The 12827-nt window shown below is 37.5% G+C and overlaps 1 protein-coding gene across 4 annotated transcripts in view; it reads right to left on the bottom strand.

Moving 5' to 3' along the window:
* LOC126973311 (protein hu-li tai shao) overlaps positions 1-12827 on the bottom strand; it is a 107647-nt gene that overhangs the window by 36163 nt on the left and 58657 nt on the right. For all 4 annotated transcript variants that reach the window (XM_050820518.1, XM_050820516.1, XM_050820517.1 and 1 more), the window contains exons 3-9: positions 7610-7724; positions 5716-5889; positions 4865-4997; positions 4005-4175; positions 3299-3466; positions 2437-2657; positions 47-184 (exon numbers count right to left, since the gene is read on the bottom strand). In XM_050820518.1, the coding sequence (XP_050676475.1) occupies positions 47-184; positions 2437-2657; positions 3299-3466; positions 4005-4175; positions 4865-4997; positions 5716-5889; positions 7610-7708 (1104 nt within the window). In that variant the 5' untranslated portion in view covers positions 7709-7724. The remainder of the gene's footprint in view (positions 1-46; positions 185-2436; positions 2658-3298; positions 3467-4004; positions 4176-4864; positions 4998-5715; positions 5890-7609; positions 7725-12827) is intronic.

The raw sequence follows: 12827 nt of genomic DNA, 5'->3' as shown, positions 1-12827 counted from the left end.
ATACCTATGATACAATGGTACAGTTAGTGTTGGACGTTGCTGTTACCTTGACGAGCGGGTGTCGGTATATGTACCCGGTCCGGAAGCCGGCGTTATCCAACATCCTCATGAGCGCTTCGAACTCCTCGCCACCCACGCGCCACTTACCGGCCTCAGGAGGAGCCTTGTGGGCGCTCTCGTAGATCTGCAACAAACACAACACGAATCACATGAATCAATTATGAGTACCACAACGGCGCCTATTTCTGCCGTGAAGCAGTAATGTGTAAGCATTGAAATTACTGGGCAAATGAGACTTAACATCTTATATCTCAAGGTGACGAGCGCAATTGGAGTGCCGCTCAGAATTTTTGGGCATTTCAAGACTCCAGACCGACACTGCATTAATGGGTAGGGCGTATCAATTAGCATCAGCTGAATGTCCTGATCGTCTCGTCCCTTATTTTCATATAATAAAAAAAAGTATCACTTTTAACATTCATAGCAGGTTTAGATATTTTCAATCCGATTCATATTATACATATGATTTAAGTTTTCTTTTGTGACGAGACTCGTGCCAGATTTTGGCGAGACATCACGTCCTGAGGATGCCTCGTGTAGAGGCGTAACACGTGTCGAATTGTTTTAAAAGCAAATATTGGCGGAATTAACACTAAAGAAAACTTAAATCATTTGTATAATTATGGATATCCGCAAAGTAACGAATAATTCAATAAATTTTCCGATTCATATTATAAACACACAATTTAAAAAAATGTTCACCACCAAGGAATGCCCCTCTTAGTTTTAATACTGTATTGCAAGATTTGCTTGTTGTAATTTTTATTCTGACATTGATATATTATTTCAAAGTACCTACATATTGTATTATAAATGTTTATAACTTTTTAGTTGTTTAAATTTTGTGTTTTTTTTTTTGGTAATATTTTTTAGTAATGAAAATTTAAAAAAAAATGTATTGTATTTGTTTTTCAGTTCATTATGCATGTTGTATTAGCATGTTAATTTTGTATAATCATATTTAAGAGTGTACTTTAGAATAAGGATTATTATGTTATGCAACGATGGCTTCCTAATCTAATATATAAAATTCTCATGTCGCGGTGTTTGTAGTTAAACTCCTTCGAAACGGCTTGACCGATTCTCATGAATTTATGAGTGCATATTGGGTAGGTCTGAGAATCGGACAACATCTATTTTTCATCCCCCTAAATGTTAACACTTGTTAACACAATGTCCACGCCAATTTTTTTAAATTTGTTTGATTATGAGTCAGCATTAAAAAATACATACAACTTCAAATTTTCACCCATCTATTTTCAACAGTTACTTTTGTACCGCGATTTTAATATCGGCAATACAACGATTGCTGGGTCAGCTAGTCAATAAATAAATAAATAAGCGTATTTTGTTTGACCTTAATCAATTAAGTGATTCTGATTTCGTATACAGGGTAAAACTTCTTTATGGCATATAATTTTTATACTATTTGTTGTAAACAACGTCATAGAAATTAGATAGATAAATGGGTGGGGATTGAGTGGCTTAAGAAGAAAAAAATCCGTCATAAATTAATTTATTATATTAGACATACATACACTAAGTTTTTTTATTTTATCACTTTCTAACTAATATGTTATTCTTTACGTCACTATACTGAACTTCGCGTAACCGAAAATCGTGACGACATTGCTACAAAATTTCGCTTATACGTCGATAAAGAAGTTTCTTTCACTTCTAAAATGAACATAGTACGTAACCGAATAGTGACAACATTGCTATAAAAAGTTGCTCATACGTCGATAAAGAAGTTTTTTTCACTTCAAAAAACAACATGGCGCGTAACCAAATAGTGACAACATTGCTATAAATATTGTCTCATACGTTGATAAAGTAGTTTCTTTCACTTCAAGAAACAACATGGTACGTAACTGAATAGTGACAACATTGCTATAAAAAGTTTCTCATACGTCGATAAAGTAGTTTCTTTCACTTCTAAAAATAACATGGCGCGTAACCGAATAGTGACAACATTGCTATAAAAAGTTTCTCATACGTCGATAAAGTAGTTTCTTTCACTTCTAAAAATAACATGGCGCGTAACCGAATAGTGACAACATTGCTATAAAAAGTTTCTCATACGTCGATAAAGTAGTTTCTTTCACTTCTAAAAACAACATGGCGCGTAACCGGATAGTGACAACATTGCTATTAATATTGTCTCATACGTTGATAAAGTAGTTTATTTCACTTCTAGAAACAACATGGTACGTAACCGAATAGTGACAACATTGCTATAAAAAGTTTCTCATACGTCGATAAAGTAGTTTCTTTCACTTCTAAAAATAACATGGCGCGTAACCGAATAGTGACAACATCGCTATAAAAAGTTTCTCATACGTCGATAAAGAAGTTTCACGTGAAAAACAGGCATACCTGTCTCCTTGTCTCCTCGTCGAGGACGTTCAGCTCATCTAGTGGCATTGAAGCCAGTCTGAGCTGCACTTCGCAGGCCGTGTTCAGGTTCTTGGCCTGGGAGAAGGCCTCCTCGAGCGTCGCGCCGCAGCACAGGGCCCCGCCGCCGCTCAGCATCAGGACCTTCGAGTGGGGCCCCAGAGCTCGCACGATCTTGTCTTGCTCCTCGTTGTCCAGAAGTCCTGGGAATTTTATGTTTGATATTCAATTCTATCAAGTTTTATAAATACACCACTAGTTTTTGATTACCTAAACGAAAAAATTCGTGCAATGTTGATTAAATATGAGCTTAGATCAATTTATTCATCTAGATAGACTGAAATGGATAAAAAAAATAGAGGTTGACAGTTCCCTCTATTTTGTGCAATGCACACATACTGATACAAAGTTCAAATGCAAAAACACTTCATTCATGTAGAAAATGACACTTAAGAATGTCAAAAAAAAATTTTTTTTTCATATTGAATTTAATCATACTAATCGCGAGTGTAAGACTTAGCTTGTCACGCACACTAAAATAATAAACCTGGCCAGTTTTCATCGGTTGTTTAACAGCAGGACACTGTAGGCAGTTTCCAGATTGCATCTAGATCTCAAAAACCTAATACTGTCGGACTTAAGCTTAACTATGACTGTTTAGATCTACAGTGCCTACCTTGCTAAAAAACAAATGCAAACTAACTGTGCATAGCACAACGGGAACGCCATTTCCAACCTGTGATTGGTAGGGAGCGGACGTCTCCGGATGCTGTGGTACTTACTGAACAACAGTTGTCTCACCTATGCCCAAACGCAATGTGTTGAGATCAATTCCGTCACTCACCTACGGGTGCGTTATGGTACGCCAGCTGGCCGAGGGTAGCGGCCTCAGCGCAGAGAGCCAGAAGCCCGCGGCGCGTAGACGAGATGGCCAGAGCTGATGATGAGCGCAGATGCAGCACGCAGCGAATGTCTGGACGGGCCGCGTGCACACTCGCGTGCAACGAGAACCCTGCAAAATTCAAATTTCTGATTCAAAGATTCAATCGTATATTATTATAAATGTTAGCTAAGTCATTATACGCTGTGGGTTACAGTAATTGTAAATCAGTCGAGTGTCTAGTGAGCAAGTGGCTCACGAGTTCCACACGCACTTTTTCAACACTCTTGAGAGGAAAAAACTGAAATGTATTGCATACATCGTTTAATAGGCGAGTTTCTATATTTATAGATATTCCTTTTTGTTGTAATACTTTAAGCAATAGCGAAGTAGATATTATATATGTATATCATTATATAGTATCCATAACATGTTCTTCTCTACTTCTGTTTACAACTAAGGTAACTAATTTGTTGTGTTTACCCATAATTGGATGTTCACTATAGTTTCTAAGTTGTGTATATGTATTCTAAATAAGTTTCTGTGTACTATCTGTCGGTAAACCTTTATAAATAAATTAATTCCTGAGCCACCTGAGCTTTGCAGTGCATCACTTAACATCAGCTCAACGTATTCCTCGTCTCGTTCTTCATAAAAAGAAGAAGCGTACCTTCAACGTTGACGGGGAAGTTAGTGGTGCCCTGGTCGTGCACGACTCCCTGCATGTCGACCTTGACGAGGGACGAGGCGGTCACCTCGTGAGGCAGCAGGCCACGGGGCGTGGTCAGCACCTGCTCCACAGCCGTGTTCAGACGCGCTGTTATCTGCCCGTGTATTCCCGCTGCAATAAACAATAGTTTGTTTTAAATCATAGCAATTTATTTTGCATTTAAATATAAATTAAATTTTAGTTTCATCTAAATGTATATAAGAGATTTCCACGTATATAGTCACTCATCACGATACCACTGGAACCATAAGGCGTAGAGACTTGAAATTTGGTAGGAATACTCCTTTCGTCGAGTAGAGGACGGACGGATTTTACGATAATCCACCCACAAGATTTTTTTTTATTATGAACAGAACAACGTCTGTCGGATCAGCTAGTTTTCAATAACCAGCATCACTTTTTTTCCAATTGTAAACAGTATCTTTTTGATCGTCCTTTTCATAAGAACATTCGGTAGTTTAAAAATAATTTGTGATGTTTTTAAAGTAAAAAGAGTCCCGCATCGTTAATAAAATTTTGTTTTCAAATTTTATTTGAGTATAAAAACACTTTTTGGAAATAAGTTGTTAGAGCGGCGTTACTACTAAGAAACACTGTTGTCGTTAATCAGATTCAGCCTGGTGAAAGACTGATGAAAGGACTTAGTAATTGGGTTCCCGTTGGTAACTTTTCTTTTACGTATCGCTAAAAATTGTTAGGCTAAGAATATGAACAAGAGACCTGGCATAAGATATTCGCCGTTTGTAATTTCTCCCAAGACCTCTGCTACACTTTCGTGGATAGAATCAGCAGCAACTTACTCTGGGTCCAACCGAACAAGTCCACCAGCCGGTAGACCGCAGCCAGTTTGCAACGAAGGATCTTTTCGCCTTTCTCGTAGCCGACGCCTTCGATGCCGCGGATGTCGTTGATCGGAAGAACGCAGCTTGGACCCTGTAAACAGAGATTAAACGGAAATGATGAAAAAGGCAAATTGTACAACCACTATATCATCCGCTCTAAAAGTGATGAAATATACCGCGTCTTATTATGAATACGTAAAGCTACGCCATGCTCGCTAACTATGGGACTTACGCCTATGAGAAAGCTCATTGTCGCTCAGAGGGCAATGGAGAGGGCTATCCTCGGAGATTCCTGCGAGGTCAAATCATAAATGAGATTTCAATTCAAGGTCAGAGTACGAATACTCCATTGTCCTCTCTGGCCTGTAGTATTACACGGTAGCGTAAGCCTGGACTTTGAATACAAAGACACAAAAGCTGATAGAAAATTTACGCAATAGTTGAAAGCTTAGAAAGTCAAGGTACTTAAACGCGGCGGCAAACGCTGCAGATCGTCAAAGAATAGCAGACTGTCTGGGACATGTCTTCCGTAATGACAGATACGATATTTTACAACATGTTATAGTAGCCCTCACCGGGCAAGCGAAACACTTTACGTAGAATGAAACCTTGACTCTGAAACATCCGGGACCAATGGACCAACATTAACAGAGTGGAAGACCTGTTTCGCACAAAACAGGACAAAGTTCACCGAGCTGACGGCTAACCAGTAACCAGCGAAGTAGAAAAGGGGCAAGAGAAAATAGTGAGAATCAACTGATCATTGCCCTGCATTATCATTATTTTTTAAATAGCCATTTCCAACGTACCCTCAAGCTGCCCGTGTGCAGTCTGCCGCCAACCATCTCTTTGATGCGCTGCAGCAGCGGCGCGTCGCTGCCATCATGCATCTGCTGATCCAGTACTCTCTCCAGTTCCTCGCGGAACAGTTTCGAAGACATCAGCGCCTCCACGCGTTTACGGCGCTCCATCTCGCGCACATCCTGCAAATAGAAATTGTATATGAAATTTCATAGTATTTTCTTTAATTGACGCGAGTGTTACACATTTCAATAAAACACTTTTAAAAGGATTTAAACGCGTGTAATCAGTTACGATTTTATTATTATTTTAGTTACCCCGACGTTTCAAGACCTTTCCAGATCTCGTCTTCAGGGGGACTGCAGATGAGATGAGTCAAGATAGTATTTTATGTGTTATGTATTAATTTTCATAGGTAATTGTCATTATGAAGTTTAGCGCCATTTATTGCCTCGGAGTGTGCTGTCCGATTTTATGCTAAAAACCATCTAAGTCCTTTAAAAAGTGCTTTATTAAAATATGAAATATCAGTTCTCTGTCAAGGTTTAATAATACGAACAGTCCTCCCATACGACCAGAGCTGTTCTATGGGCTGCTGATCTCTGCCAGAAAGAATCTATGTAATTTTGATTTGATGATAATTTTATCATTTTTATTTTTGTTTCTCATGTGTACATTCAAAAACTAAAGTATTATATAAACAGTATATTTTCAATCTTGGTCCTTGGATCATATGCTCAGGTATACGACCTTCACTGGGGGCATTATTGCAGTAACGTAGTTCGCATCTACTGCAGTACCTTGTCTCTGATTTATATCGTCGTCACATCACCAAATATATATGTTATCATAATATATTGTTACCCCCTTATTCATAATGGCCCGGTAACTTAAAACAGCCGCTAAGGAGTGTTTTTTCTCATTCAGACTTAGGTCAATAGAAGAAGACAGAGTGAGAATTAGCAATGCTTTAAGTAAGCAGTCTATTATGAACAAGGGGGTAAGTCAATTATTTTAAAAAGTGTAACCAAGGATTTTGTTATTCCCATTCATCTCCATAGAAAACTACATATTTTGGTATGGACTGGTATTTGAATCAATTGTGGCTACTTTTTACTAATGCGTGACATTAAAATGTGCCCGTAATGGGCTTATTGAAATAAATATTTTGACTATCGACTATTGGTATCTAGGTTTCCTCACGGTGACTTTCTTCACGAGTGATGTTGATAGAGATATCCCATGAGAAACAATGATGGGGAGTGGTAAGGAAATCAACCATGAACAACCGCGACACCAAAGATCAAGGGATGCGCTGCAGGCCTTAAAGGTAAGAGTATGCTCTATTCTTGAAGGTCCCTAAGTCGCAGCGCTTTAGGAAAACATAAGCCGATAATTATTTCCACAAAGCAGCTGTGCGAGTCTAGAAATTTCTAGAATACCAGAAAGAATGGTAGAATACCACACATGAATATGACGCGGGTGGAATATAGCATTTTGACGTAATGGCGGAATCATCGGCTGTTGGTATCAACCTGAACAAGTCACCAGTGGGAGGCTCCTTTGCACAGGATGCCGGCTATATTATGGGTACCACAACGGCGCCTATTTCTGCCGTGAAGCAGTAATGTGTAAGCATTATTGTGTTTCGATCTGAAGGACGCCGTAGCTAGTGAAATTACTGGGCAAATGAGACTTATATCTTATGTCTCAAGGTGACGAGCGCGATTGTGGTGCCGCTCAGATTTGTTGGGTTTTTCAATAATCCTGAGCGGCACTGCATTCTAATGGGCAGGGCGTATCAACTACCATCAGGTGAACGTCCTGCTCATCTCGTCCCTTATTATCATAAAAAAAGTCCATTCCATTTATTTGTCTCCAGTAATACAGCGAGGAACTCACCGCATCAATATCAGCCGGCCTCTGCTTCAGTCTCTCGTCCTCTTCCGCAGACAGGGTCGCGTTTCCGTTGGTGAGCGTTTCTGTGTCTGTCTCTGCCATCTTGACTCAAACACACCTGGGGACAAAAACGACGGCATTCATAAATATATATTTCAACGAAATTATTTACTTCTATAATACAAATATTTGTTTGTATCAAAACTCTGCGGACGCGTCTGTTAGGCAGAGTTTTCATTCAGTTGTGTTTTGACCGCGCTTTGAATACAACGCCACGCAATGACAAAGTGTTCAGTGAAAAAATTTCCAAATAAAAGCATATCCAAACATAAAAACGTATTTCAGGACCCTTTAAATTAACAAAATTACGTTAAAAACTTGATGTTTTTAATAATTTTGCTAAATAATTACATTTCAATTATTGCTAAAACAAAACACATCGCCTACGAAATGTGCGAAAGAGACGTCGTCATTTTTTACTTACGATTTCTACGGCTAAATGTGTATATAGAGCAAAGAGACCAATGCGCGTTGCTCCAACGCTATGCCAATACAATACTACTTATTACCCGTAACTTCGCCCGCGTTTACAACCATATTAATTATTATTATGATATATATACAGCGTGGTGCTACAATGGCAATATCAAACAAACACACAGCCGCAATACAGTATTGAAACCGAATGCGGATGGTAGATTCATATCTTTTTATTGTACAAAATATTAATTTATAATTACTTCTTTTGCATCGAGCTTAATATTACTTATTACACGGGTAGAAGTACTTAAACGTTATCACAAAAAAATTTCAAAATAAAATACTCAATTATCCTAAAATAGCTGACCCGACAGACGTTGTTCTGTATAATTATAGCAAATGAAATAATGTTTTTTTTTATGAATTTGTCAATAACATAATATCAGAACATCAAAAATTTATTTATTTATTTTATCAAAATACACACTATCATTATTACAGTATATTCCAATGCGATAGAGGTACATACAATATTTCACTTTTTTACATCCTTAAATTTTATAACATATTATAAATAACGCTACTCTCGTGAATTCACCCTGAGTGCAACAAAACAGATCCGTCTGTGAGGCTATATCATTAATACTACGAAGGGCACGCGTCACCGCTACGGCACCATCAGCAACGGCGGCCGACGTCGGCGCCATACGTACCTATCCGGAACAACAAAATACAGTCTACTCAATATATCTGCATTATGCACCTTCCCTCTAAGTTCTTTGAATAGATATGAGATCAGCGCCAGGTCCCTTCTTACCCTCAGCTCGCTATATCCTACCATACCTAAAATAAATAATGTGGGGTACATAAGCGGATAAAAAGGGTAAACTCCGTAGAGCCTCATGTACAGGTAACGTGTAAATTTGTTTTGTATACGCTCTAACATTATACTATACTTGGCTTCATGAGTATTTATTATTATTTATTTCGTAAAATATGACATCCTGTAGATGTAATGAAATTATTTCTGCTGTCAAATCGAGAATAGAATTAGAATCATTTCCAATCTCAGAAACAAAAGAGCGTAAAGGATCTTGTTATTGGGACCAATTGTGGCAACTTTACTTTGCCTCCAGCACAACATAACACAGTAGATTCATCTCTATATTGTAAAGCCTTAAAATATTTATAAATTATAGTCTTTTCCCCAATAATCTATTGCCGGATCATAGTGGAATGCAGCTCGTTCCAGAATCACAGGAGTTGTTGAAAATTGTTGTTTTTAATTAATTCCGAGAATTATATTTATTTTTAAACCTACTCTGGACATCCACAAATAATTCAAGACCAAAAGTGGCCAAATCGGTCCAACCGTTCCATAGTTTTAGCGAGACTAACGAACAGCAATTCGTTTTTATATATTTAGATAAATCTATATTTCGTAATATCATTTCGGAAGTTTCTGTAAGTAATCTAGTAGCCGCGTGCTAGCGTAGTCACTCACACCTACTTCGTGCCGTCTTATGCGATCACGTCAGGGTGATTAAAATTTTGGTTGCTAAATATGTAATTTCTTTGATTGAAAATTTCAATTATTTACTTTAAATTTAAGATTCAATGTCAATATAGTTCGCGATGCTGCACAAAAAATGATAAATTATCTCTCATCCTTAATTCAGCGTTCGTAAGGAACGCTTTCCTTCGACCGTGACCTTATTTGCAAATTTATGAATACCACAAAAGTCTGTTAGTTTATCGATTACATAAATAGCCTATGACACAAAAAATGTGGCTTTCTATTGGTGACAAAACTTTAAATATCAGCTCTGTTCAGTCGTGTGGATCAATTCCTGAGATTACAAACTCACACACTTTACCTCTATGCAATATTAATGTCCGGTTATTACACTTAACTTTTTACACAAATTATCTTGCCCCAAATTAAGCATATACAGCCTGTGTTTAGGGATTGCAAGACAACAATAAATTTAATACAATATACTTACTTAAACATACATAAATACATTTAAACATCCATGACTCGAAAACAAACATCCATATTCATCAAATAAATGCTTGCACCTACCGGGATTTGAACCCGGGACCTCTAGCTTAGTTGGTAGGATCGCTAACCACTCGGCTATACAGGTTATTAATTAGTCAGGTTACATTATCTCTGGAGCTGACGTCGATGACGTCACACCGTCGCTTTTTTTTTTATGGAATAGGAGGACAAACGAGCGTACGGGTCACCTGTTGTTAAGTGATCACCGCCGCCCACAATCTCTTGCAACACCAGAGGAATCACAGGAGTGTTGCCGGCCTTTGCTTTGTTACGGTGTGCAAAACAAGCATCACTAGGACATTATTATCAATAAATAAACAACAGTTTATTGTTCAGTATTATAGATCGATGTAAAGGTGTTATGTTGTGATGCTGATTATTATAATTATAATAATGATGAAAAATCAATTAAAGAATCCGGTTTACGTTATAAAGTATTTATTTTTCTGGCAATAGTATTATAGCGGCAAAGAACAAGAGAACCTACAGAATTATTAACAACCAAAGTCAAGACGTAACAATGAAAACTTCAAAAACAAAGCAGTGATAAATTTCACGATATGTTCCTAATGGTAATCAAACTGCAAACCGTACTGACGCAACAGGGCGAGGGTATGAAAGGGGGAACGGGAGGGGACTTCACGTTCCAACGAGGCACAGATAGTGTGGCCGTGTAGTTATAGATTATCTTGTGTGATGCGCGCTATTGAATATCAACTGAGGCATGTAACTACGTAATGCTACACGGTAACTGTGTACCGCTATTGTAATGCAACCTTCACAGAATGATCATGATGCGAAAGAATCATAGATTAAGGCGCGGACTGACTAGGATTGTAAACGCTACAACCAACCCTACAATATTTGTGTTGATCATATGGCAAAGCTGTAAATGGTCATTTATTTTACTGATTTTCATTTGTTTATTCAAAATTTACATATTAAATTGAAAAATTGTTCGGTTTAAGTTTTAGAAAAGAACTAATTCTATTCTTTAAAATAGAATGTTGTTATCGCTGAAAATTTGGAGATTTTTGAGTCCAAAGTTTATTTTTGGGAAGCAACTTCCAAATTTTTTATTGGATATTTCAAATTATATAATTAATACTAGTGCACCCAACAGACGTTGTCCTGTACACACGTTTTAAATTTGAAAAATCGGTCCAGCCGTTGGGAGGAGTTCACTAACATACACATGAGCAGGAGAATTATATTATATGGGCGGAATTGAGAATCTAAACTAATCTCAAATTCACTGAAACAAACAAAAAGTCATCAAAATCAGTCCAGCCGTTTAGGAGGTAGTTTAATTGTGAATCTAAGCCATTTTCGAATCCACCTGAAGACACACACCAATCTCAAATTCACTGGAACACACAAAAATATCATCAAAATCGGTCCAGCCGCTTAGGAGGTAGTTCAATTGTGAATCTAAACCATTCTCGAATCCACCTGAATACACACAGAAAGTTTCATTAGAATCGGTCCAGCCGTCTAGGAGGAGCTCAGTGACATACACACGCACACAAGAATTATATATATAAAGATTCTATTCGGTTAAAAAAATTCTTTAGATCCTTCTTTGTGCACTGTATTTTTTGCGTCCGAATATTTTTATTGCGTTATGTTGTAATCGACTCCGTAAGAAACCAATTTATGTGGATATTGAGGTTTGACCGCGCCTTAAATGGTTTTAAAAATAAATACATAACAAAATTATCCTGCATCCAGAAAACCTGGTCTAGTGAGAGCCGGCCCCACACACGAATGGTTCCGTGCCCTAGTACAGTATAATTTAACACTGTGACTTTTGTACAGAGTTTCATTTAGAGTAACTCGCAAGTAGTAGAACGGGCGCAAGAAACTCAGCGAGCTTCTTTGTATAATATTACTGACTGACCCGACAGACGTTGTTCTGTACTTTATAAATAAGCAAACCGTTTTTTTATGAATTCGTCAATAATATTTCATAACATCAAGAATTATTTCGTAAAATATGCTCCCTGTTGTTATAATGAAATTCTTTCACAGTCAAACCGTGCCTCAATAAATTGTCTCATAGAAAATATTATGTCCATAGAAAAAATATTGGAAAAGAAAATTATTATGGGTCCCAAATCGAAATAAAAACTACATTCTATGTAGTTCACTGGATACATCAGGGCACTGGATTTATATACGGATAAACAAGCTGTCAACATTTGACAATTCACTCTATTATGCTACATAATTGAATTGTTATGGGATTTCATAACAATAGAACATAGATTTTTGTCGGCTTATACATTCGTTCATCATTCACTTTTAAACCATAGGATAACAATACCGAGATAGCTCACTCCGCAAGTATGTTAGAAAAACGGAAACGAAAATATCCGAGGGATAAATTGAAGGAGTAAAAGTATCCCCGTATAGTTATCCTCATGGTAACATCGTGTTTGGTCTAATCCGCCCTTAAACGAGTACTTACTAGGCACAACATTCGCTTTCCTTTTTTATCTCGCTGTATCTACGTTAAAGATGTTTGTCTATATGCTAGTAAGTCTATGTTTGCTCCTCACTCTGTTTCGTTTCTTAACTTCACTTTGCCGTCATTCGATGTATCTAGACACAGCCTTAGTAATACCACAATACAATTAAGAGAACAGTAGCGTAACTCAGCGGTCTCCTTGAAAT

The sequence above is a fragment of the Leptidea sinapis genome, chromosome 29 (assembly GCF_905404315.1).
Source record: "Leptidea sinapis chromosome 29, ilLepSina1.1, whole genome shotgun sequence".
Lineage (NCBI taxonomy): Eukaryota > Metazoa > Arthropoda > Insecta > Lepidoptera > Pieridae > Leptidea > Leptidea sinapis.
This window is presented reverse-complemented; position numbering and strand designations above follow the sequence as displayed.